The sequence below is a fragment of the Amphichorda felina genome (assembly GCF_050947745.1).
Source record: "Amphichorda felina strain 45539 chromosome Unknown scaffold_9, whole genome shotgun sequence".
NCBI lineage: Eukaryota > Fungi > Ascomycota > Sordariomycetes > Hypocreales > Bionectriaceae > Amphichorda > Amphichorda felina.
The window spans coordinates 1,895,754-1,920,243 of NW_028145041.1; the positions used below are offsets into that span (position 1 = coordinate 1,895,754).

Genomic DNA, 24,490 nt, shown 5'->3' on the forward strand with positions numbered 1-24,490 from the left:
GAGAAAGGGGGGGGGGGGGGGGGGACAGCAGGATCAGGGCTGCTTCCATCTTCTGGGGTGACACTGACACTGAAAGAGTTTTTTTATTATTTTATTTTTTACTCCCCCCTGCGCAATTTGCCAATAATACCGGCGGCCTGGATCCGTCGTTCATGTTCCTGCAGGTCGCGGGCCTGCAGCTGCATCCTCCTGGCCTGCGCCCAGGCGGCTTGTTGGCTCGCCTGAGGCCGGATGCAGGCGATCTGTCGCAACATGCAGACACGGTCACAGGTTTTTTTGGGGGGTCTGGTCTATGACAGGAACAGAACTGCTTTTGTTGAAAACACAAAAAAAAAAAAAAAAAAAAAAAAAAAAAAAAAAATGGAAAAAACAAAGAGGTCAAGGGGAAAAAAATAGGCCCCTTCGGCAAGAGCTGCTGTTCGGTGGCCAGATGTCGGATTAGAGAAGTACATACGTAATGTCAATGGAAAAAAAAGAGTAGCCACCCGTGGAGCTGTTGATCTTGGGGCAGGGATCAGACTTGGACTTGTTGGCCTCGTTCATGGTAATCAACATGGTCTTTCCAGGGCTACGACAGGCCTTGCCTTGTACTCCTCAAGGCTTACGCTCACACGAACCAACAGGGAGCACTGGCATTGCGAACAGTCCGAGCTATGTACTTGTCTCTATATTCCCATAATACTATCATTAATATTCCCAGACACCAAACCAGGATGACGTGAAACCAGTTCCGCCCCGAAGGGTCGCAACAGAGGCATTGGCCACTAATAATACCGAGTAGTATCGGGTGGTCGAGCGGGCCGGCCAGGAGTCGGTTGTCGAGTACCGGGATCGCGAATCGCAATCTGCCCAGGGCATGAATGCCCAAGCCGTCGGGAGCGCAATCTCGCCCGCGCAGTTCCTTGTCGGCCGACCTTGGCGACTTGACAAGGTGACAAGTGACAAGTCGACAACGAGGAGACAACAGCTGAATCTCCAATGGGGCGTCGTCCGGTGACGGGAATTATGGACCGGTTGAGGGACTCGACAGGGGCAGCCTGCTAGGCCTGGGCAGTGGGAGGCGGCATCTCCATTCTCCAAGGAATCAGGATCAAGGGAATCGCCAATCACAACATGATGCCAGGACCAATCTGACAGGTCCCCATATCATGACCCGCTGCGTAAATGCTATTAACTCCGTGCAGTAACCTCCGGGTCCTCCCCGGCCGTCCATGTGGCCCGTCCCAGGCCCGTTCCTGGAGACCTAGGCGCCCTCCTGATCTGAGACCCCTTGAGGGCTCACCGGCTCACCACTCACCTCCATCTTCCCACTCGTAATATTGGTCTTAATCATCATTAAATCCCAGCCGACCGGGGCCTCACCCACGATTGCGGATCTTGATCTTAACCCACCCCCCATACTCGTAGGCGAACAGAGTGAGAAGAAGCAAGGTCGCCCATCCGGAAGCATGAGCATCTCGTACCGGCCCCTAGACGCCTCCAAGCGCGAGTTCCGGCTGCTCGAGATCCAGCCGGCCCAGAGCATCAGCGACCCCGTCCACTGCCGCATCGTGACGGCGCGCCTGACGGACAAGGACCGGCCCGAGTACATCGCCCTGTCGTCTCTCTACAGCGACGACACGCCCGACACGGACCGCATCGTCGTCAACGGCCGCTCCGTGGTCGTCCCCAACCACATCTCCCAGGCCCTGCGCCACGTGCGCGCCGTCTTCTTCCCCAGCGTGTCGCTGCACTTCCAGCGCCGGGCCAAGCACCGCCCTCACCGCGCCCCCCGCTGGCTGAGGGAGCTGTTCGGCGTCGCCGTCGACGATGCCCCCTCGTCCAAGGGAGCCGCCGGTTCCGGGGGATGCGGACCCGGGGCCACGACGCTGCTCCTGTGGCTGGACCTGCTGTGCGTCAACCACGCCAGCGACGCCGAGAAGTCGCTGCAGGTCGTGACCATGAAGAACATCTACCGGCGGGCCGAGCTCGTCGTCGGCTGGCTGGGCACCAAGACGGAGCACAGCGACGTGGGCATGGAGGTGCTGAGCCGCATCGACGACACCATGCCGCCCGGCTGGGGCGACCCGGGCGACCCCGAGGCGCACCCGGAGGACTACGCGCCCTTCCACCGCTGGGCCGAGCCCCTGCGCGACATCTGGGGCCCCGGGGAACACTGGATCGGGGGTACCGACTTCTTCATGCGCCCGTACCTCCAGCGCCCGTGGATCCTCGAGGAGCTGTCCATGGCGCGGTACCCGGTCTTCCTGCTGGGGGACATCATCGTCCCGTGGAAGCAGCTCCTGCGCCTGACGACGCTGATGGATGAGTTTATCCACCAGCCCTCAGAGTGTTTCCCTGCGGTATGTCTTCCCCCATTGGGCTTCTCTTTTCCATACTCCCAACCAGCTAGTCTTCTGATCCTCGGTGGGGGAGCGTGAAAGCTAACTCTGTTCGGTCGCAGGAGATGAAGCCGAGTCTCATCGAGTTCCCGCTGGAGACGTCGCAGAAGTTTTGCGAGGAGTTTGCCAGGAGGGAGGCCAAGGAGGACTCGAGGATCCTCCAGCACAAGATGTTTGGCGGGTCGAATTCCACCTTGTCTTCTGGTTAGGAATAGGAACTGGCAGGGAAATGGTGATTCATGGTATGTCACGCGATTTCCGTCATGGCTCGAGGGCTGGAGGGGCCGGCGGTTTGAGTCTCAAAAAGATTTCTTTTATATAACCCCAGCGGATGTATCTTGGTACACAAAATAGGGCTTTGTCTTTATAGGTAACGTTTGTTAATATGACCCGATCACACTTTATGGCATTATTAGTTATAGAAGGGACCATGTGGTATGAATGCTGGCTGGACTAATATCCTACCCATGTATGAGCCTGTGAAAACAAAAGTGATGGATGTTTCTCGTCCCGGAGTATTGTGATAGTACAGGATGAATGATCTGCCAAAGAGTGAGATAGGGTATGGATAGCGCCAGAGTTAGATCTATCTCCTCATGTGCCATTTCACGGGTCCAAGTGGTTTCAGAATCAGATGAATTGAGCCTAAGCTACAAAAATGTATGCATAGTCCCAACTTGCAAGAGCCAACATCGACACTGCAGATAGATGAGGGCTGTAAAAGCAGACTTGAGGCCAACCAACCATCCAACCGGGGGATAAAGTAGAGATACTAGTAGCTTTGCGGTTCCCACCCCCAGTGGCTCCCCCAGACTTCGGGCACCCCAGGTAGCGTGTTCAATGTTTGCCACAACAATGTCCTCCAGGGGGTGTGAACTTGTACGGCCGCTGCCGCAGAACTCGGCAGGATCTTGACAACACGGGGTCTTGTCAGAGCGGGTCGCTTAGTAGAAGCAGCGGCAAGACCAGCTGGTGCACTGCCAGGCGTAGGCGCCGTCCCAGTAGCAGAGGTTGTTGCACTGGTCGGGGGTGTATCCACCGCACCAGGCCCTGGCCTTGGAGGTGCCGGGGGCTGGTGAAAGGGGTTAGCACTTGGGCCAGCTTATACTGGAGGATATGGAGAATTCCCGGGTGGTCCTTACCGGCATAAAAGTCAAACTCGGTCACGTCCTCCATGATGGAGACCTCAGACTCGGTGACCTTGGACTTCTCGGCACCCTCCTTGGACGGAGCGGCCATGGCGAAGGTGGCGAGAGCGACGAGAGCAAGAGTGGCCTTCATGTTGACTGAGGGGTTGGTTATACTGTAAAGTATAGAAAAGAGTGGGAGTTGGTTGGTAGTGGTAGTGGTAGTGGTACTGGAGGCTCTGTTGTTTGCTGGCTGTTGGTTGTTCAGAAATCTATCCTGGGGCAGGGAGATGAGCCCCTTTTATATTCGAGTCGTGAGGCATCGTCTTCTCACGGCGGCATCGGACACGGACAGATTACCAGTCTGCTGCTATGGAATGATTATTCCTACACCTCTCATCCTGCCTCGCACGGTTTGCTTCGCGGGTTACTTCTGACCTGGGAAGATCCCCGTGCCCAACACCCTCAGGCGACAACCGTCAGTAGACTCGTCCAGAACATCACGTCAATGGTCAGCCTGAGCTGAACGTCTCGCAGCGAAGCTAGCCTCTCTCCTCACGAATCAGTATCTAGGGGCGTTTTCTCATGAGGAGCGGAGAATGCCTGTCTCACAGTTACAGTTCGCGGATGGTGAGGGCACTGGGGGCTGAGAGCCTCGTTCTGATCGTAACTCGTGTAAGCTATCTATGCGGGCAGCAGGCAGTAGTCGTGCATGTCTCAGAGGATGTGAGGATCTTACCATCTTAGACTTCGAGAAAGGGTCAATATACATGCAGTATGACCCAAGGATCCAATCATGCTGACGGCCAGACTCCCATGGTGCCCACCGTGGTGCCTGGGCTTCGTAGGGCAGAACATGGGGGATGATCGACACTCGTGGGACAAAGTTAAGGTTGGCTCAAAGGTTTATGGCAAATCATATGCCTTACCACGACACCCATTTGGAAATTGTGTACGTTCCTGGCCATGGGTGTAAGCCTACCTACCACCCTCCTACCGAGAGAGGTGTTTTCCTCGAGACGATTGAGTACTAGGAGCGCGGACGGGGTCTCTAGAGAGCATCAAATTCGTATCAATCTCCCAATAGACTTTTAAAAGTCAGGTAATAATCTATACTCATGTCAAGATCCTGTGTGACGTCTTCCACCTTCTCTAGAAACAAGGGTCTTCTACGACATGTACCAGATGTAACGCTTTTACTCACTCGATCACACAGTGCCGGTGAAGTGCATACGAACATGGCACTGCATTCCCCTAATGTCTCACCCCCTCAGCCCTGGCTAAGTGTTAGCTTCCCCCACCCCCAAGGTCCTGAGGTGCTTCTCCTCCACCGCGACAACACCACGTAGAGACCTTGTCAAGGTCCATAATAATACTTCTAATTATATCATCGGAGACTCTGGTGACTGCCAAACCCCCCTCTTCTCCCGAGACTGCCAAGGCTGACTTGCAGGCAGCGTGTGGTCGGAGAGTTGTTATCGGGCGTCGCCAAGCAGCTGGGAGGCGTCGGGCTGAATGGCTGATCAGCCGCTACCAGATCTGGCAGCGATCTGCCGAGCGGCATTCCCCAGATATCCCGAGCTGACCGATGTCCCGAAGCGTGCCAGAAGCCTCTAAGCTGGGTCAGTGTGACGCTGTGACGGTATGCGGTGTGATCGACGGACACAGGTTCGCCGTATAAGTTGGTATACCATAACAGGATGACACCTCCAGACCCGCCAAGCTGCCACCGCGTCGTCCACACACGCAACCAGTCTGCTTTGTACTTGGACTGAACTTCTACAGCAGACAAAAAGGCGAGATCCGAGCTGTGGAATGGGTGCTTACCTCTGGCTGAAAGCCACAGAGCGGGAAGTTCGTATTTCGCTCCTATTGGGGATTTTTGAAACTACACCTCCAGGCATCCGCATCAGGTGCTTGAAGCCATTCATGGCTGCAGGAATATTGGCTGAATGCCGTATCTTTTCTCCGGCTCTAAGCCATTTCCTCTGCCGGCGCAACAGTCGGGGCCCACGGCTTGATCCCGCTCGACGCAGTCCAGAACATGTCGAACAAGACATTCATCGTGGCTTTGAAACATTGAAACGTCGAACCCAGACGTTAGTTTTTGCTTATTGCTACTACCCCGCAATTGTCGAAAGAGCCGGGACCCTTTCCAACATCGATGACAGCCTTAATTGGTACGTACAGGTGATAGGCAAACCCCCAAAATCGCTGGGGGCGGTTCCATCTGTGCCATGCTGTTTCAACTCTACTTTGAACGACAGTGACCGAGCCAAGACCTTCCGCCGTTGCAAATACAACACAGCGCGCCGGGGAATGTGGAGCCGGTACCGGAGCGGTCCTTGGCAGTCGGATAGTCTGTCTTCCGATACCACGTAATACTAGCCGTGGCCCACTCACTGGGTTGCAGCGGATATTGGGCCGCCATGGCCAATCCAGTAATCCAGTTCCCGAGCGGTATTTATCCCGTTGTGTGTACATCCGACGGTGCAGTCAGACTGGAACTGGTATGGAACATTGGAACTAGATACTAGGGGCACTATTCGTTGCCTCGTCATTACCAACTTGAATCATCGACACCCTCCAAACGTCACGGCCTGTCGCCTAGCTCCATCGCAATGCCGGCACCACACAGGTTCTCCCGCCCCCAGTTAGAGCAATATTTCGACCGCATCAGTCTCCCCGCATCGAGTCGCGTGTTTGATGTCTCGGCCTTGACGCCCGGGAAGCAGCTGTCGTACCTGGCGCTGCTACAGAAGCACCAGCTGGTCAAGATCCCGTTCGAGAATCTCCTCCTGCACTACTCGTGGCACCGGGTCATCGACGTCGACCCTCATCATCTCTATGACAAGATTGTCCTCCAGCCGGGGCGGGGCGGCTACTGCATGGAGAACAATACCTTATTCCACGTGGTGCTCTGTACCCTGGGCTTCGACGTGTACATGGTCCCGTCGAGGGTCTACGACCATCCTACCGCAAGCTACGGCGGGCTCACCCACTGTCTGAATATTATCACAATAGCGGAAACGCCATATGCAGTGGACATCAGCTTTGGTGCCAATGGGCCGTGCCGTCCCCTGCCTCTCGAGTCTGGACTCATCCAGAACCACATCCTGCCGGCGCAGATACGACTTCGCTACGGTGTGCTCCCGGGGGCGTCCAGGAGGTCCGGGAACGTCTGGTTTTACGAGCACCGCACCGAGGAGAGCGCGGGGTGGGCTCCCATGTACTGCTTTGTGGACACTGAGATCCTCCCCGCGGATGTGCGGTCCATGAACTGGTCGCCGTGGCAGAGCCCGACTACCATTTTCCGCAAGACCGTCCTCTGTGTGATATTCACCACCGCGGACCAGGTTGACGAGAAGGGCAACTTGCGGGGAATTGCTGAGACTCAGGTGCCAGTCACACCGAAGGGGCAGCATCCAGTGAGGGGCGAGATTGACGGGACAGTCATTATACTCGGCAACAATATGAAGTGGAGGAGAAAGGGTGAGAAGAAGATGGACAGGACTTTCAAGAACGATGGTGAAAGACTGGATGTGCTGGAGAAGTACTTCGGCATTATCTTGAGCCAGAAAGACAGGGGCGCCATCGTTGGGACAACAACAGAGGTTCCGTCGGATCCAAATGGGGCATCGTAAAGACACGTGGGTTCGCGATGGTCAGGTCCAGGAGCGCAGTAAAAACATGAAAGGTACGGGCATTGACTATTAACTAGGTAGGTTCAAGCCGTTACGCCATCAGGTACATATTTAAATAGACTAGACCGTGTTGTTGGCGATCATGCGCCACCAAAGGGATAGGCAAAGCTACGCAATTAGATGCCATGGATCATTAATACATGTTCTGATACCGCTGACTACGATGGCCTCTCGCGGCCTTCTAGCTGGGGGGGCTATCCTCTCTACGCTCATCCTTCCACCACAATATGCATTAAGCTTTCTATTTAGGCATTAAAAGCATCATCCCTAGTTAAAGCTCATGTGCAGCGCCCCTTTGACCAATCACCGATCAAAATACCTCGAATGGAGTAATCACCGCCCAGGCTAAAAAAGGTTACTACACTCATTCAAATAGGCAAGGCTAGAAGCTGTGCCTCAGCACCAATAAAGTTGCCTCAACATCATTTTTGAGAAGCAGCTTTGCCTAAAGGTAGTATGTAAGGTTTTGTTTCTAAATGCTTTGATCATAGAAGACTTGTTGATGATATCCAGTTCGGGGTTGCGACGTAGACAGACGACTGGACCTAAGGATCAAATGAGTTCTTAACAGGCAAGCCTTTGCCAATTGATGCCACCGGTCAGCAGAGTCGACTCTTTGGGTGCGAAAAACGTGTGGGAGACTAACGAGGCTGAAGTATAAGGTTCACGGTGCCTCGCAGCAGGCGTTGGACAACAAGGTGCCCAAGGGACCCATTGAGCATTAATATCGAGACCACGTTGCCCCAAAAGTGACGTGTGTGCGCTTTTCATAAACATTGAAAACGAGCGATTGCCCCGGATTCAGATGTAAGATATTTCTTCCATTTGATTCCACCACCCTACGCTACCTGTATACTCCTTATTTGAGTACCGGTTGCTCTTCCTGTGACATCCATCTCCATTGCCCTGCCGCGAACCCTGCCACTTTCTTCTACAACAACAAGCGGTAAAGACTATATTTGGGTTCTTTCTCCTTCAATTTGTATCAGAAATGCCCTCAGAATTTGGTATCAGCCAGTCGGGATCTCGCTCCCCCGTCACGCAGGTATATATACATCATCCACCTACTCTACTTTGCAAGGCTCCCTGAGTGGCTAATGACTCGAATCGTATAGTCCTCCTCGATGGTTCCGGACGACACCCACCAGAGTTCTCCAGATTCTTCCCACACTCCCTCATCTACGACAGTTGGGAGAAGCGAGCCAGACACGTTCGACATAGATGGCGATTACTCCAAACCGGGGCAGCACTACCCCCCAAGCTTCTACGCACCCTCCCAACTCAACTACAAAGATCTGTTTTACCCCATTCCAAGCCAGGAGGCCAGAATCAAGTCAGAACATGAAAAGTCCCTTGAAACTCTTGGGCGCCACATTATAGACCTCCAAATGGAGAATGAAGCACTGAAGAAAAAATTGGAGAAGCTGGAGCAGGAGGAGAAAGAAAGGGAGCGCAGGATCTATAATCACCATCAGAATCCTCAGCGGGTGGAAGTTCTCAGGCGGGAGATTACCGATTCCTTCAAACAGCTTGCCCACGAGCGCTGCGAGGTCTTGGTCGACAGCCTGGAGCTCCTGCACGAGTTGGAGTCTAAGGAGGCTCGCCTTTCTGGGGCAGAGGGGATCGCCAAGGAGCGGGGGAGAATATCCCAGCTGAGCAAGGCCTTCAAGAGACCCTTCAAGAAGGTCAGGGCTCTTCGAAGGGACGTCGCGCGAGACAGGGAATGGCTTGAGGAGGGGGGCCTGTCTAAACCTGGAGGCGAGGAGAACCTAGAAGATTTGCTGGATCATTATCGTCGGGCAACAAAGTCGCTCACTGTTGGAGGACTCCTCAATATCGACACTGGTTAGTGAATTGATTTCAGGTCGGGGCCTTGGCCATTAGGGGATCCAAATCCCACGATTTGCAAATGTGACTTTGGGTATGGTGGAATATCTTGGTTGATAATACGGAGCATACCAAACAAGAAGCTTTGCCCAACACGGTGGTCTAGCCTTACATATATGCATTATTGTATTGTTTTTCCTAGTGCTGCTACCAGGAAATGCTTGTGCTTGCATCCAGGCTTTTGTCGCTTGTGTAATTTTTGTAAGATGGTAATATAGTACTACCACCCTGGGTGCACCCTTTCGGAACTTGCGAAGTTATGTATATACATGGAGGCAAACCTACGCAGTATATCAAAGCGCGAAACTATTCAGTTTGCGCCTATAACTACATGTAGGAAAGGCCTTCCAGCTAAGGGGGAATTGCCGAGTGTGAAGATACCATTTGACATGTACTGATGAGGTAAGATATACGGTCGCACAAGGCAGCAGTCTTGGTTTACGAACGGCCCAATCGATTCCTTGCCCGCAAATCCAACAAGGCGCTGGCTGGGCCAATCAGTGAAAACTGTTAACGAGGGTGTAAGACTGGATAGTGTGAATCTGGGGATAATCGGATCCTTCGAGGACAAGGTCCCTAGCTTCAATCCCATAAGAGAACCCAAGGTCGTCACCTTGGAACTTGTCAAGTACAGAGTACAGACTGGCTTCCATTCAGCTGTTTCCATCGCCACATTCAGGTTCCAACACCCACGATGCTTTCCCATAGAGTGCTGCGCTTTGCCGTGCAGTGGATTCTTACCGTGGGCTCCGTATCATGTCTTGACCCATCACGGCAACATGTAAAGCGCGACCTGGAGTCGGTCGAGGCCGAGTACGACTATATCATCGTTGGCGGTGGCACGAGCGGCCTTGTGGTCGCTAGTAGATTGAGCGAGGACCCCCACAGTGAGATGTCTTCTGTCTTCTTATGCCAGGTACATGTATCCATGGGTGAGCGCTGACAATGCCGCGCAGAGTCTGTCTTGGTAGTCGAGTATGGCGATTTTGCCGACACGATCAACGTCACTATCCCATTCTTCTCGAACCGAGAACAACCTTCAATGCTCTTTCAGATACCTTCGGCTCCTCAAACCCACCTTGCCGGTCGCACCTGGCCCCTGCGCGTCGGCAAGGCGGTCGGTGGCGGCTCCGTCGTCAACGGCATGGCCTGGGACCGCGGCTCTGCCAGCGACTACGACTCGTGGGAGGGCCTAGGCAATCCAGCATGGGGGTGGGATACCCTCCTCAAATACTTCCGCAAATCGTCCAGGTTCTCTCCCCCTGCGGATGAGTACGTTGAGCAGTATGGCTATGAATGGACCCCCGACGCCTACGGCACAGGGCCAATTCACGTCGGTTATCCAGCCTGGCAGTGGCCAGTGGCCGGTAAGCTTCCTCAGACATCTCATCAGTAGTCACTTAGGGGCCGTTTGTCACTAACTCGATCCCTCATAGAGCTACAGGCACGCGCCTGGGTGGAAGATCTAGATGCGGCTGAGCTCACTGATGGTGCCGACGGCAAAAACGTGGGCGTCGCCTGGATGGCTCATAGTCTTGACGGGAGGAAGTCCGTTCGTTCAACCTCAGAAACAGCCTACTACCAACCGGTGAGCCACCGTGCTAATCTTCACCTGTTGGTACGGCACTACGGCGCAGGTGTCAAGTTCGAGGGGAACATGACCACCGGCGTCGAGGTTGCCAGTCTTGAAGGCAAAAATTCCAAGTTTGTCTCGTCTAAAAATGTCATCCTTGCTGCGGGAGCCGTCAATACCCCTCGAATTCTACAGCTCAGCGGCATCGGGCCAGCGAAGCTCCTCAAGTCCCTAGACATTGACCTTGTCGTCGACGCCCCTGGAGTAGGCGCCAACTTCCAGGACCACCCGAGATTTTTCATGTCTCACAAATGTACGCTGAACTTCTAAGGTTGATTATCTCATTATCCTGGCTAACCCATGTGCTAAAAGTCAACAATAATACCAAAATCAACGCAGACTTGATGGAGGACCCCAAGTTCTATGATGCGGCCTGGGAAGAATATGTCACCAACAAGACGGGCCCTTTCACACATACATGGTTAAGCCGAGTTGTTTTCGACTCCCTCCAGGACCTGGACCCCAAGTTTGAGTCCATCGCCGACAGCCTAGATGATCAGGAGCCGCTGGCGCATCTCCCGCCGATCTACGCGGAGAACCCCTCGCTCGTTAAGGGTTTCGTCCAGCAGCGGAAGATAACGCAGTCTCGGTTCCGTAATTCCCAAGCCGGGGTTATGGAGTACGCCCTCACCGATATCTCACAAGGCGGAGAAATCCCCTTGGCCATTGGCCTCCAGAAACCGCTGTCGCGCGGCACCATTATGATCAACAGCACCAACCCCGACCCATCCATCCCACTAGTTGTCGACTTCCAAAGTGTCTCCAATCCTGTAGATATTCTCCTCCTTATTCGAGGGTTTCAAAGAACCCGCAAATTCATGGGCAGCCAGACCATGGCCTCCCTGGAGCCAGTCGAGGTGTCTCCCGGCCCGTCCGTCGATGACTCCTCTGATGTGGACGTTGAGAAGGCACTGCGGGAGACCCTGCTGATCCCCAGTTTTGACCACCCCGCCGGTACAGCCGCCATGATGCCGCGGGAATGGGGAGGTGTGGTGGATGCTAAACTGCGAGTGTACGGGGTGGAGGGCCTCTGGGTTGTGGATGCGAGCATGATGCCCTTGCTCCCCGCGGCGCATACGCAGGCCACTGTGTATGCCGTCGCCGAGTATGCAGCCGAGCTTATTCAAGGCTACGGCAAGAATGAGCAGGGCTAACCAAGCATACCTAATTGCCATTGGACTCGCGCCCTTTCTGCGTCTTTGCAGATCCCATATCTTACATAGACATATGTCATTACACTTGTGGCCTCCGATGATGCTTAGGAACACACCGTTCTTATCTCAAGTAATAACAGTGAAATTTATGTCTACCTTATTTACCCTGCCCCTTTCAAGGGGACCTGGAGTGGCATGCTTCCCATAAATGCCTTACAACGTGCCGTCCATCAAGGACACCGAGGTGACCAATGCCATGATGCCATCTATGACGATTCGCAATCCAATCACAAGGGCCCGAAAGCTGAGGGGCCTTGTTAATATAGAAAAGTAAGTAGTTTCTTCGATGCCTGCTAAAGCGCATGTGGTCTACAGCTGGAGTATGTTATGCCGACGTTGGGACAATCACAGGCATAGCCAGCCACTTCTAAAATGTTGAATTATCAAATCACCCCGTTTTCAAATTCATTAGAACCCCTTCTCTATTTTATATCAATGCCAGAATTAGGTTTTGCTATTGCATCATTAGTAGTAGGTCGGTAGCCATGAACGCTCTTATGAGGCACGCCTGCGCTCACAGATGTGACGCAGAAGCTAGTTCTCAATTGCAGATTGTTGGCAATACTACGCGCTGTGGCAGCCAGAGCATAAGTACTAGTAGTAGACTGAAGCAAGGCCAGAGTTATTAGACTTAAATACTAGTAACTGCTAGTAGCATTGTGGTATTTCATGCTTTGGTATGGAGCACAGATGCAACGATATTGTAACAAATCCGAGTGCTGTGTGTAATTGCACATTGTTTTCCTATATATATTGTAACAATGAGTCTCTTAGTATCCAATTGATTCAATTGGCCGCGTGGCCAAATGGCATGGCGTCAGATTTCGGTTGAGTTCTCTGAAGATTCCAGGTTCGATCCCTGGCGTGGTCGATATTTTTTGCCTCTCACATTGATAGTTTTTCACAATGATTGCCATTATTCTCTTACACGTTGTGGAGATTCTTTTTTTCTTTTGTTTCGTTGAGCAAATCGCTCGTTACTATAATATTTGCATCAATTGATAGGTAGGTAGTATATTGATGCATGGCAAAGTTTGGGGGGCTCATCGATTGGTTACATCAAACCATTCATAACGCTGCTATAGGACACGTGCCAGACAGGATGGGGTTAAGAACCGTCCATTTAGGGAAGTACCGCAGAATAAGTTTACCTAGGCTATACGGATTGCTACTCTGTACCTTACATGGAATTGGAAAATACCCCACGTGGTCTAGGTAAACGAGGCAATGTTTGGCTTCTTATTTCTGAGACAACTTTACCTCGTGCATAGGGTAGGTAGCTTGGGATGCTCGAGGTAAGAGATGCAGAGGCTGGATAAGGGCGATACGGGCCTATTGTCGCATTGGTCTAGAAATTTATCACATTGATAGGGAGGCAAACTTGAAGATGCCATTCCTGCTAATTTCATATTGAGAATGACCTTCATTATTTACCATCATTGATACCTGGAGGTCCAGCACTGACTAATCCGGCATCGGGACGGGAGCTCAGGCTCCACGAGGGGCAGCACGACAGGCCGAAAGCCGGACCATCGGGCGGGGTTCAAGGTTCAATCTCTCAGCGTCAACATGCCAGATATGAAATAGAGATTAGCTCAGAAGCGTCCTTGACGTAAAGCCCCGGCTGTCGGGACCCATGGCGAACTGGATTGCGTCAAGCGTACAGTGAATGGCAGAATCCAGCGGCCCGCACCGCGCGCAGCCAATGGCTGGCGCAGGCCAGCACGCAATCGGCGCCAGCTGGTTCCCTTTTGGGTGCTTTCCTCTGGCCCAGTGTGGGAAGTGAGGGGCAGAAGAAGCTCGAATCGCGGGGTCCATGCGAACGCGTCCAGTGGTGGTGATGAGGTGATTGTGGGTGGTCGTCAGAGGTGTGGGCAACGTGGGCTGCCGCCGTCTGGACGAGCTGAGGTATAAAGTGCCGCTATCGTAGTCTGGTGCCACGGAGCTCCTCTTGTCTTCTCCTCCTCCATCTGTATCTTCGTGATACCCAAGACTTACTCGTACTCCGCCGTTTTCTCCAACCGCACCCAAAACCATCAAGATGGCCCAGCCCGCTCCCCTCCGTCTCGGCTCTGTCGCCCCCAACTTCCAGGCCGACACCACCGCCGGACCCATTGACTTCCACGAGTTCATCGGCAACAACTGGGTCATCCTCTTCTCCCACCCCGAGGATTACACCCCCGTCTGCACCACCGAGCTCGGTGCCTTTGCTAAGCTCCAGCCCGAGTTCGAGAAGCGCGGCGTCAAGCTCATCGGCCTGTCCGCCAACACCGTCGAGTCTCACGGCGGATGGATCAAGGACATTGATGAGGTCACTGGCGGCAAGGTCACCTTCCCCATCATTGGTGACAAGCAGCGCCAGGTCGCTCTGGCCTACGACATGTAAGCGCCGCTCCACCTCCCACCGAAGCTGTCATCGACGAGATGCTGACCAAACTCGCAGGATCGACCATCAGGACGCCACCAACGTTGACGAGAAGGGCATCGCCTTCACCATCCGCTCCGTCTTCATCATTGACCCCAACAAGAAGATCCGCACCATCCTCTCCTACCCCGCCTCCACCGGCCGCAACACCGCCGAGGTCCTCCGTATCGTCGACTCTCTCCAGACCGGCGACAAGTACAAGGTCACCACCCCGATCAACTGGGTCCCCGGTGATGATGTCATCGTCGCCCCCTCGGTCAAGAACGAGGAGGCCAAGGTGCTGTTCCCCGACTTCCGCATCGTCAAGCCCTACCTGCGCTTTACCCCCCTGCCCAAGTCCTCTTAAGCTGGGGTACTTTCAGAAGCGGGATGAGACAACTCTAGGAGAGTTGTAGTAATGAGGAAATGCGAAAAAAGTCCTTTAAATTTTGGGAGGCAATGCCCGGTCGAGGCATTAATGATACCTTAGCGAGGAAGCGTTGGAGGGGTGAAGTTGCCCAGCGCGTCTCGACATAGACACACCCATTCCTTTTGTCGCACAAACCTACTATAATGAATGAAGAAAAAAAAATATATCATGAGCTCTACGGCATTGCTAAAGTGCCCCTGGTTTTGAAACAAGACGGGGGCGAATAAACCGCCGAAATTTGGTCCAACGCCGGTGGGGGAGTGACGCCCGCCCAAGCTTGGAGGTGCAAGGAACATTAGTCGTGGGGCGAACGCCTTCTACGTATTCTTCTCGAAGGATTATGTATTATTCTCGAAACGGTCTTCATTCATGCCCAACGCCCCACGAGTGTAACAGCGTTCCACGCCCAGGAACGCGGTCCGTCTGCAGGGAGCTGACTCGCACGTGTTAGGCGCGAAGCAGCGTCAGGAGGAAAGCTTGTACTACATAGTACGAGGGTCGAAACTGACACGGGCGTCTTTGTATCACAATGCCCAACGGCGATAAACAACATGGTTGACCGAATGCCTCGGCGGCCAACTGCCGTGTAGCATCAAATATAGGCGGGGCCCTGTCATAGAACCATGGCAAGGTCAAGGAGGCATCTGTCAAGGATGAGGCTCACCCCGCGATGGTGCGTCATTTCCGAGATTTTGTTTCGAAATGATGAACAGCATTCGGCCGGCCCTACAATCTGGCATGTCGGTATTTTTAGTCGATGAATATCCGGATGCGAGCTGGAGATTTGATGCTCCTTCTCCACCGTTCAACGGGGTTAAACGGGGACAGCAAGCCGCCACGGACCATTGTGATACAGAGGCGAGATTTTCAAGAAGATTGCTTTATATGCTCTCGAGTCCGGCCCGGCGCTCGAGCCCACTCTCATCTCGGGGGCCGTTTCGCGCCGCCCGGGCTGGGTCATGGCTAGGCTCTAGCACGGCACGTGGGTCCAGTAGCAGCGTGGCCGGCCCTTCGGGATCCAAAGGCAAACATTCAATGGCCGGCCGCGGATTGTACGATTGGACATTGTCGAGAAGCACCCAGTGAGCAGGCCAGACCACGCGTTGACGACGTTGCAGCGAGAGGCCAGACCGTTGGCACGGAGGGCGATCAAACTGAGGTCTAGACCCAAAGCGGTGGAAAGAGGGGGAGCCCCTGAGCGACCATGACCGCACATCGGCCAAACGGTCGTCTGGTGGCTGCTGTAGTGGCTCAACGCCTGTACTCGTACATAGAGGCGGCGCTACGGCGGTACGAATAGCGGCTGCACCCTTCGCCTAGCAGTGAGCTCCTCGCCCAGCACGCTAAACTGGCCCCCTAGCGCCCGGGCCAGTGAGGTCAGCTCGACCCTGGCCAGGGCTGCCTCCTCCAGTTCCACCCCTCCCGTCCTCAGACCACCCGCTCTCCATCAGCCACCGCCAGGCGCTTGAGCAAAAGCGACAGAACTATCCTGGTGCGAACCACAAGGAATCCAACGAAGCGCCCTGGCCAAAGCGATCTGTCATTGCCAGCTGAGCCCGCCGTTGTCTGCGCCCGGCCAAGCAATTGTGGCCCTGAGAACCAGGTCCCCGGCGACCCTTCACGACGCCAGCACCTGGTCCCCCAAGAACGGTCCTTCTCCTCGGGTTCGCTGACCCTCGTTTCCCATCTCCTCTCCCCTCCCCTCTCGCTCGCCATTGCGCGCACCTCGGCAATTCCTCCGACACGGCAATCGAGCGGCCCCTCGAGGTAAATATCGCAGGGTCGCAGTGAACGAGTCCTCCGCTGCTCGATATTTCGGTATGTACGTCGCGATGCATCTCTTTCCCCCTGCAGTATCGTCATCGTATTTGCTTTGTGCTGGAGCTGCATTGGGGGGTGCTCCTACGGCTACCCACACAACCCAGAGTCCCAAACACATCCCTTGATCCCATCACTGCGTGATGATCCTTGACCCAGAATTCCCGCCGCAGGGCCAGGGTGACCACGCGTGGCAAGCGGAGGCAAACTCCTTGGAACCCTACCCATCATCTCCCACCGGCAAGTTTTGCTTCGCCCGGAAGCCCTGTTGGCCAGTTTCGACTCCTTCAGAGAGCCCATCCCAACTCCTCCTCGCACCAGGACGCCACTGGTTGTCACAAACCGTATGACAACGACCCAGCCCTTCCCACTTCCCCTGTCTGTCCAGTGTCAGGCTGTCACGCTTGCGCGTGGCTTGGCTGGGACGATCTTACTTCCTCCCCGGACCCATATCACAGGCCAGGTGCCGAGATTGAGCGAGAACAAGTCCAGGTGTGGCTAGCATTGAACGGCACCCAGTGTCACGGCACGTTTTCTTTCTATTCTTTGTGGTTCATCTGCTTCTCCTACTGCTCTTCCCTCCCTGGTGGACCTCAATGTCCTGACCTGGCTTCCCTATCTCGTTGCGCGGATTCACATCCCGGACCATAACCACCATGTCAGAACTGACCACCCACCAGAACCCGTCCTCATCAGACTTCTCTCGCTTCTCCGACTCCGAATCTGAATCCCCCGAACGCCCCCCGTTGGCAGCTACCTCCGGTCGCTACACCCCCGACCTTCTCTCTGGCGTCTACCGGACCTTCAAGAAGCTCCCCTCGGTCAAGATCTCCAAAAATCCCTCCCGCCTCAACCTTAAGAATCTTGCCCGCTCCGAGTCGCCTGCTCGAGGCACCTACCGGGACACACCCACGCCCACGTCCCAGCATGCGAGGAATCTAAACCACCAGCAGAATCTCGACAAACCGCTGCCTGTAACGCCCCCGCAACCCAGCTTTGTAACAGAGCCTACCCCGGCGCAGGTCGATCGCTTTGTCGAGTCTCGCATTGACTTCCGCCCAGACGATATGGATCCGAGCGGGGCACCCCAAGGGGGCCAGATATATGGAGGACAAGGCCAGTATTCGCAGGATATGAATAGTAGCATGAGCAGCTTCGGCAGCTCACGGCAAGATGGGGTAACGGGCCTTGGAAGTGTCAGCGAGGATGGTCTGCCACCTAGGAGTAATGGAGGGACGCCTGGTCCCCAGGCAGTCCAGAGCCGCCCGCAGACTTCGGGGAATGCCAATGCCGGCGGCGCATCACAGAGCACAGCTACACAGCGCTCGGGTTTGATGTGCAATGTTCATCGGACTACCGGCCGCGAACCGCGACCCCTCGTCGGTGCTACAACCACGATCCTTGGCGACAAGCTCTACGTCTTTGGGGGGAGGATCCTCTCGCGGAGTCGCCCCGCGCCTCTGACCTCGGATCTGTACGAGCTCGATCTCATTCGCCGCCACTGGACCAAACTCGAGACGTACGGCGACGTTCCTCCACCCCGCTACTTCCACTCCATGTGTGCCCTTGGCGACACCAAGATGGTGTGCTACGGTGGCATGTCGCCTGTTCCGAGTCAGGCTCCTGCTGCCGACCAGCAGCAGCCCGATGTCACAGTCATGTCGGACATTTACGTGTACGACGTGCCGACGAGGAAGTGGACATATATCCCCACACAGGATGCTCCGCAAGGCCGATACGCACACTGCGCCTGTGTTCTCCCCTCATCCGCCTCCTTCTCTTCACACCGCGCACCGCTCTCGGCCCTCCAGCATAACCCGTCTTCCGGGAACCCGAATGAGGGGCGCATCGGCATCAACATTGACGGCTCTGGCGGCGCCGAGATGATTATTGTGGGCGGCCAGGACGGTGCGAACCACTACATTGAGCAGATTAGTGTCTTTAACCTGCGGAGTCTAAAGTGGACGACGACACAGCCGCTGGGCAAGAGCTGTGGCGCGTATAGGAGTGTCGCCACGCCTCTGCCGGCCGGAGTCACCGCCAAGATCGGCAAGGCGTATCAGAATGGCACGCAGCGAGAGGCGGCAAGCCAGGAAGCTCGAGATGCCGGATCGTCGATGCTCATCTACTCAAACTACAACTTCCTCGACGTCAAGCTGGAGCTGCAGATTCGCACATCGGATGGTGCGCTCCATGAGCGGCCCATGTCTGGGACCTACTCTCCCCCAGGTCTCCGCTTCCCTAACGGTGGCATCATTGACACCCATTTCGTCGTCAGCGGGACGTACCTCACCTCATCGAAGCAGGAATATGCGCTCTGGGCCCTGGACCTGCGGTCGCTGACGTGGAGCCGCATCGATGCGGGCGGCAGCGTCTTCAGCCAGGGCAGCTGGAACAGGGGAGTGCTCTGGAATCGGCGCAACACGTTTGTCATTCTGGGCAACCGGAAGAGGAGCCTTGTCGATGACTACAACCACCGCCGAATCAACTTTTCCAATGTGTGCATGGTTGAGCTAGAGGCTTTTGGCTTCTACGACAACCCGCGGAAGACGAGCCCCCTGTCGGGCTTCATCTCGGCTAGCAGCCCTTACTCCGGGCCTGGGTTGAGCCTGACACGGAAGGCTGGCTACACGGCAGGTGGCCGCTCCCACTCGAGAGCAAGTGAGGAGCTGGGCGAGAAGGCACTGGCGTTGCGAGAATTGTCCGACATGGACATTCTCTGCATCGGTGGTGAACGCATCCCAGTCAACTCGAGGATCGTGGCGCGGCGGTGGGGACCATATTTCGTCCAGCTTCTGCGGGAGGGCACGGCTACGCAGGATGGCAGCGACGCCATGACCCTGAGGTCCGGACTATCGAGCAACCCGCTACGGGCGTCTGCTATTACCATTACGCCTAGCAACCGAAACGCGGACAGCATTGGCCCGACGTCACTAGCCTCTTCTGTCGGATCAGCGACTGCCGGGGGCGCTGGAGGCTCTATTTCTGGGCTTTCTGGAGCCACTGTTGGAGCCGCATCCCAGAGTGATGATATTACACCAGCCGCTATCAACAGTGCTCCGACCCCACGATCCCTGGCACCGAACTCGCGGCCCCGATGCCTGTACATGCCACACACGTATCTGACGATACAGGCTCTACTACACTTTGTGTACACGAGCTCCCTACCACCACCCTCCTCGCCCCTCTGCACTCCCCAGATCCTCTGCTCTCTGTTGCAGATTTCTCGGCCATATCGTGTTGACGGCCTCCTGGAGTCTGTTGTTGAGCGCCTGCACTCGCTCCTTGATAGCCGTAGTGCCGCCGCAGTCTTCAACGCGACGGCCATGGCTGCCGGTGGCGGTCGTGGTATCGACGGCTCCCTCAACCCCAACACATTCGTTGGCAACCTCGACCCCATCAGCTCGCCTTCTCTGACGGCAGACTTTTCGCTGGGTGGCCCCAGTGGCCACGCGTCCAACGGCTCCGACTCCTTCTCGTCCGACTTGGCAGGCCGCACCGCAGGCCTAAGTATCAACACGGAAGTGTCGTCCAACAGCCGCCCGGGCAGCGACGAGATGTCGGCGACGAGCGCTAGCGGCTCCGAATGGAGCTCTTCTGAGTATGGCGAGCGTGATGAGAGAAGCGGCATGCCTGTATGGAACGGCGAGCTCAGCAGCGTCATCGGCCTCCAGAAGCGTGGCCTGCGTGGACTCATGGAGGGTCGGCGGATGCGGGAACGCACCGGCACAAACACCGGCGGCGGTCCGGGGATGAGCGCGACGGCCGTCCCGGGTGGCTATATCAGCCAGGGTCCACGTGTCGGACTTGGTATCGGGGCCTCTTGATTTCGATGAAGACATGATGTTACGACAAGGATCTGACAACCATATACGACGTCGATATCTAGCGACCTAGAAGGTTTAGACAGATGGGCGGGACGGATGGAAATTCTCGGTGCGAAAGAGGATATATACTTGGACGAAATTAGGGCCCTACAAGCCACGCGGCTCTGCGCCCATGACGATTGACGGAACGATGGCAAAAGCACGAAGCAGTTTCAAAGTTTCTATCTAGTTGGATAGTCCAGCGCATTGGGTTTTGGTATATAATTTTATCCCTTTTATTTCTTCGACTTATCCTCAACGGCGCACTCCTTGTTTCCCATAAAGTCCCAAGTTGATATCACATGGAGAATTGCCATGCTCTGGCCCTGGGCACTGGTCTAGAAGCCGATTCAAACGCATTGGTTGTAGTATTTACTCCGTACATGGGACTTCTTCTACACTGGTATGTTCTGACTTGACCTCCTCCTTGATAGGTGCTCGCTTGGGGGTACTACGCAAGCTTCGAAACGCATGGCTCGCTCTACATAAAAATCACAGCTTTACCCTCCCACCCTCCAGGTCCAGCCAGTGGTCCTCCTCAAACGGCACATACGCGTCCTTGCCCAGCCAGTACAGCTGGCCCATCTCGACGTCCTTCTTTGGGTCCGGCCGCACGCCCGCGACCCGCAGGTGCTGCTTCTGCTGTTTGTTGGTCCCCGTCGTCTGCGAGCCGCCCGGGTCGCCCCTCACGACGCGCAGGAACAGCGGCACTGCGTACTTGGGCAGCGCGGCGCGCGCGTGCACGGCCAGCGACCGTAGCGTCTCCTCCAGGGGCTGGCTGGCGTCAAGGTAGACGGCGGCGCAGCCGGCGCGGCCGTCGTGGTGCGGAAGCTCCACGCCGTAGACGTTGGCCTCATAGACGGCCGGGTGCGTGCCTACGGCCTCGCTGACCTCGGCCGTGGACACGTTCTCTGACTTCCAGCGGAACGTGTCGCCGATGCGGTCGTTGAAGAAGATGCGGCCCTCGCTGTCCCAGCGCACCACGTCGCCCGTACGGTACCACGCGTCGCCCTTCTTGAACACGTCGAACATGAGCTTCTTGGCGGTGGCCTCGGGGTTTTTGTAGTAGCCCTGGAAGCTCCTGTTGACGTCGTCGGCGCGCAGCGCGAAGAGCATCTCGCCGGTGTCGCCCCTAGGCACGCGCGTGCAGAGCCCCGTCTTGGGATCCCGGCGCGGCATCTCCGTCTCCCAGTCGACCTCGACGACGGCAAGGGTCGAGGCCAGGAGGGCCCCATGGATCCAGCCGTGGCGGCCCATGGCGCCCATGGTGAACTCGTTGGAGCAGATGTTGATGAGCGCCATGCTGCCCTCGGTGGCGGCGTAGATCTCGACAATGGTGTCGATGCCGAACCGCTCCTTGAAGGACCCCCAGGTGTCGGGCCGGAGGCCATTTCCGTAGGCCAGGCGGATCTTGTGGCGCCTGTCGAGCGACTCTCCCGTGACCGGGTCACGCTGGGTCGGGGCCGCGAGCAGGTAGCGCAGCGTCTCGCCGACGTACTGGATGGCGGTGGCGTCCATTGCGCGGATGTCGTTCCAGAAGGTGCGCGTGGAGAACTTGCGGCCCAGGGCCTGGGTGCTGCCGGCGTGGAGGACGGCCAGGAAGGAGAGCACTGCGGCGGCAGAGTGGTACAAAGGCATGGCCTGGACTTTGTCAGCGCCGAATCTGGGGGGTGGAGAGGAAAGCAGAGATCTTACCGTATATAGGACGTCTTTGGAGGATAGTCTGATGACTCTATCAGCAATGCCAGATCCCCCCACGCACTTGGCCCAGGATACAATGGCGGGCTTGGGCATTCCCGTGGTGCCAGAGGTGTAGATGAGGATGGCCATCTCGGTAAAGGACTCCTGGGACCTGACCTCGTTGGGTTCTCTGACGGGCTGGGCGGTAGCAGCATCGGCTTCCAGCTCGGGGGTGAAGAGGACAAAGTTCACGTCGGGGAGCTGGGCCTTGACGTCGTCGCCCACGTTGGACGCGACATTGGGGTCGATGAGGCACAGCTTGGTGGTGGCGACCTTGATGCAATGGGCGAGGGCGTTGCCGGTGAGATTGTAGTTGATGAAGGCGGGCTTGGCGCCGATGCTCCAGAGGCCAAACCAGACGAAGATGAAGGTGTCCGAGTTCTGGAAGTCCATGGCGACAATGTCACCCGGGCGGACGCCCTGAGTCTCCTTCAGCCAGTGGCCATAGCGAAGGGCGCGGTCGTAGACGGCGGCGTAGGAGTAGTTCTTGCCCTCAAAACGGAGGAGATCCTTGTTGGCATAGGACTTGTCCTGGGCGCGGCCCTCAAGGAGGTAGAAGAGGTTGAGACGGTCGACGCGGGTGCGGTAGAAGAGACGGCTGATGGAGGTGAAGCTGAGGTCGAGGTACCTGACGTCGTTCCAGAGGGAGCCCTTGGCGTTGAGGTAGGCGAGAGCGGTGGCGACGGCGGGGGCAGTGAGGGCGAGAGGGACTGGGAATTAGGTTAGGTTCATGTGTGAGACAGATGGAGCTGGGGGGACGGGACACGCACCCGGCATGGTGATATTACTGGAAGAGGCCAGCGTCGCAGGCGAATGGTTCTGGCGTACGGCGTACTGGGGATGTCACGTCACTGCTCGGTTGCGGGGTCACCCAGGGGCATCGAGCCGGCGAGGATGTGATGATGAGGTGGGATCCAAGACGAGGGAGCACAGAGGAGGACACGATAATATGAAGCGGAAGCCAGTGCAGAGTATATCAAGTCCACGCGGACCGACGGGTGACGGCATTGCGACTGTTGGCCACTCTGAGCTGGGTCAAGGTGCCTCGGCTCCGCATTGATGGGCGTGGAATAATGGAGTCCTGGACCTGAGGGTTGGTTCATGGGTGGTCGGCCCAAGCGGGAGAATCCAGGGTGAGGAGGGCCCAGCGTCTAGCGAGCGATGCCCCCCTACCTGCCAGTACCTGGAGGCTGGAGCTCCCAGGCTGCCCAGGCTTCGGTCCCATCAGTGGCACCCGATCCCCCTGGGGCCCCGGAACGACTTAAGCCCCGACCGCCCACTTGGGGGCTTCTTGGGGGCAAAATGGGGACGAAATGGGGCATCCAAGTCGCTGTAGCGCCTTACCACCAATACCTGGCCCAATGAGTGACGCCAGTGGAGAGCCCTGGCATGGCATGGTGGCACCAGTGGCTCTGCCACCCCGCATCTTGGCCGAACCGCATACCCAAAACAGTCTTCGCTGTTGAAGACTTGCAGCGCCGTTGCAGCGACTAGTATCCGTATTTCCCTCGAAACATGAAATTTGGTCTGGATCTTCGCTCAACACCTGTCGCGGGTATTGATGCTTTCCATCAGCCGGAGAAACCAACCCTAGAGCCAACCAAGCCTTCGCACAGTAACCTGATACGCGCAATGTTTCGTGTTTCCCAAAAGGCGGATGCTGACTGCATTTGACCGCCTGAAAATGCTCGTTGCGGTGCTTGGAATGCTTCCTTAACGGGAACTACGGCGGTGGCCTAGGACTGTTGGAGCTCAACAGCTCAACCTCGGCGGATGGTGCGGAGTCGGGGAGGCTGTCCACCATCATTTTGAGACGATCTTCTGCTGCTGCAGTCTGCAAGGTGCAAGCCTGCAGCGACCCCAACTTTGACTCACCCCTCCTTCTGCCCGACATTGTATAATACCTTACTCATTGAAACTTAGACCATCAACGACCTCATCTAGGTCGTTCTTGGCTTTCTTCTTCTGCCTCTTGAGCCTTATGGCGTTAGCTTCTTACGAGTACTTCCTCCCCTTGTATTTTTCGATATACTCATTCTTTCCCATAAGCGCTACTGACCCGCCGTGGGCTGACCAGACGACCCCATCGAGCTCTTTCGACACCTTCCCCTCAATGTCTGCAATGAACCTCTCCAAAGCTTCAGGATTGGGGAAGCAAAGATAGTAGCTCACACCGGTAGGGCTTTTCAATATACCGGCAGCAACAGGTCCGTAACTAATAAAGTGATTGCGCATAGACGGAGCCCCGAGCCCTGCCCGCGGGGCAAGACCGCGAGATTCGACCTT

At 55.9% G+C, this 24,490-nt stretch overlaps 8 protein-coding genes and 1 non-coding gene across 9 annotated transcripts; 7 read left to right on the forward strand and 2 right to left on the reverse strand.

The window, feature by feature from the left end:
• Nucleotides 1-1,448: 1,448 nt before the first annotated feature.
• ACO1O0_009168 (uncharacterized protein) lies at nucleotides 1,449-2,590 on the forward strand (the record flags this gene model as incomplete). Its single annotated transcript, XM_083198520.1, has 2 exons — nucleotides 1,449-2,342; nucleotides 2,444-2,590. The coding sequence occupies 2 exons, from the start codon at nucleotides 1,449-1,451 to the stop codon at nucleotides 2,588-2,590; spliced, it is 1,041 nt and encodes a 346-aa protein (XP_083046255.1).
• Nucleotides 2,591-3,325: 735 nt separating this feature from the next.
• Nucleotides 3,326-3,662, reverse strand: ACO1O0_009169 (uncharacterized protein; the record flags this gene model as incomplete). The annotated part of the gene is made up of 2 exons (XM_083198521.1): nucleotides 3,326-3,453; nucleotides 3,524-3,662. The coding sequence occupies 2 exons, from the start codon at nucleotides 3,660-3,662 to the stop codon at nucleotides 3,326-3,328; spliced, it is 267 nt and encodes an 88-aa protein (XP_083046256.1).
• Nucleotides 3,663-6,129: 2,467 nt separating this feature from the next.
• On the forward strand, nucleotides 6,130-7,152 carry ACO1O0_009170 (arylamine N-acetyltransferase 3; the record flags this gene model as incomplete). The annotated part of the gene is made up of 1 exon (XM_083198522.1): nucleotides 6,130-7,152. The coding sequence occupies one exon, from the start codon at nucleotides 6,130-6,132 to the stop codon at nucleotides 7,150-7,152; it is 1,023 nt and encodes a 340-aa protein (XP_083046257.1).
• A 1,051-nt stretch (nucleotides 7,153-8,203) lies between these two features.
• Nucleotides 8,204-9,062, forward strand: ACO1O0_009171 (uncharacterized protein; the record flags this gene model as incomplete). Its single annotated transcript, XM_083198523.1, has 2 exons — nucleotides 8,204-8,257; nucleotides 8,328-9,062. The coding sequence occupies 2 exons, from the start codon at nucleotides 8,204-8,206 to the stop codon at nucleotides 9,060-9,062; spliced, it is 789 nt and encodes a 262-aa protein (XP_083046258.1).
• Nucleotides 9,063-10,027: 965 nt separating this feature from the next.
• On the forward strand, nucleotides 10,028-11,886 carry ACO1O0_009172 (GMC family oxidoreductase; the record flags this gene model as incomplete). The annotated part of the gene is made up of 4 exons (XM_083198524.1): nucleotides 10,028-10,031; nucleotides 10,056-10,466; nucleotides 10,536-10,985; nucleotides 11,072-11,886. The coding sequence occupies 4 exons, from the start codon at nucleotides 10,028-10,030 to the stop codon at nucleotides 11,884-11,886; spliced, it is 1,680 nt and encodes a 559-aa protein (XP_083046259.1).
• Nucleotides 11,887-12,738: 852 nt separating this feature from the next.
• On the forward strand, nucleotides 12,739-12,817 carry ACO1O0_009173. Its single transcript has one exon. It is a non-coding gene; the product is annotated as a tRNA-Arg (tRNA).
• A 1,170-nt stretch (nucleotides 12,818-13,987) lies between these two features.
• PRX1_2 (thioredoxin-like protein) lies at nucleotides 13,988-14,717 on the forward strand (the record flags this gene model as incomplete). The annotated part of the gene is made up of 2 exons (XM_083198525.1): nucleotides 13,988-14,328; nucleotides 14,390-14,717. 2 exons carry the CDS (start codon nucleotides 13,988-13,990, stop codon nucleotides 14,715-14,717), a joined length of 669 nt encoding a protein of 222 aa, XP_083046260.1.
• Nucleotides 14,718-17,254: 2,537 nt separating this feature from the next.
• On the forward strand, nucleotides 17,255-20,425 carry ACO1O0_009175 (uncharacterized protein; the record flags this gene model as incomplete). The annotated part of the gene is made up of 1 exon (XM_083198526.1): nucleotides 17,255-20,425. One exon carries the CDS (start codon nucleotides 17,255-17,257, stop codon nucleotides 20,423-20,425), a length of 3,171 nt encoding a protein of 1,056 aa, XP_083046261.1.
• Nucleotides 20,426-20,956: 531 nt separating this feature from the next.
• Nucleotides 20,957-22,981, reverse strand: FAT1 (uncharacterized protein; the record flags this gene model as incomplete). Its single annotated transcript, XM_083198527.1, has 3 exons — nucleotides 20,957-22,105; nucleotides 22,160-22,914; nucleotides 22,975-22,981. 3 exons carry the CDS (start codon nucleotides 22,979-22,981, stop codon nucleotides 20,957-20,959), a joined length of 1,911 nt encoding a protein of 636 aa, XP_083046262.1.
• Nucleotides 22,982-24,490: the final 1,509 nt, after the last annotated feature.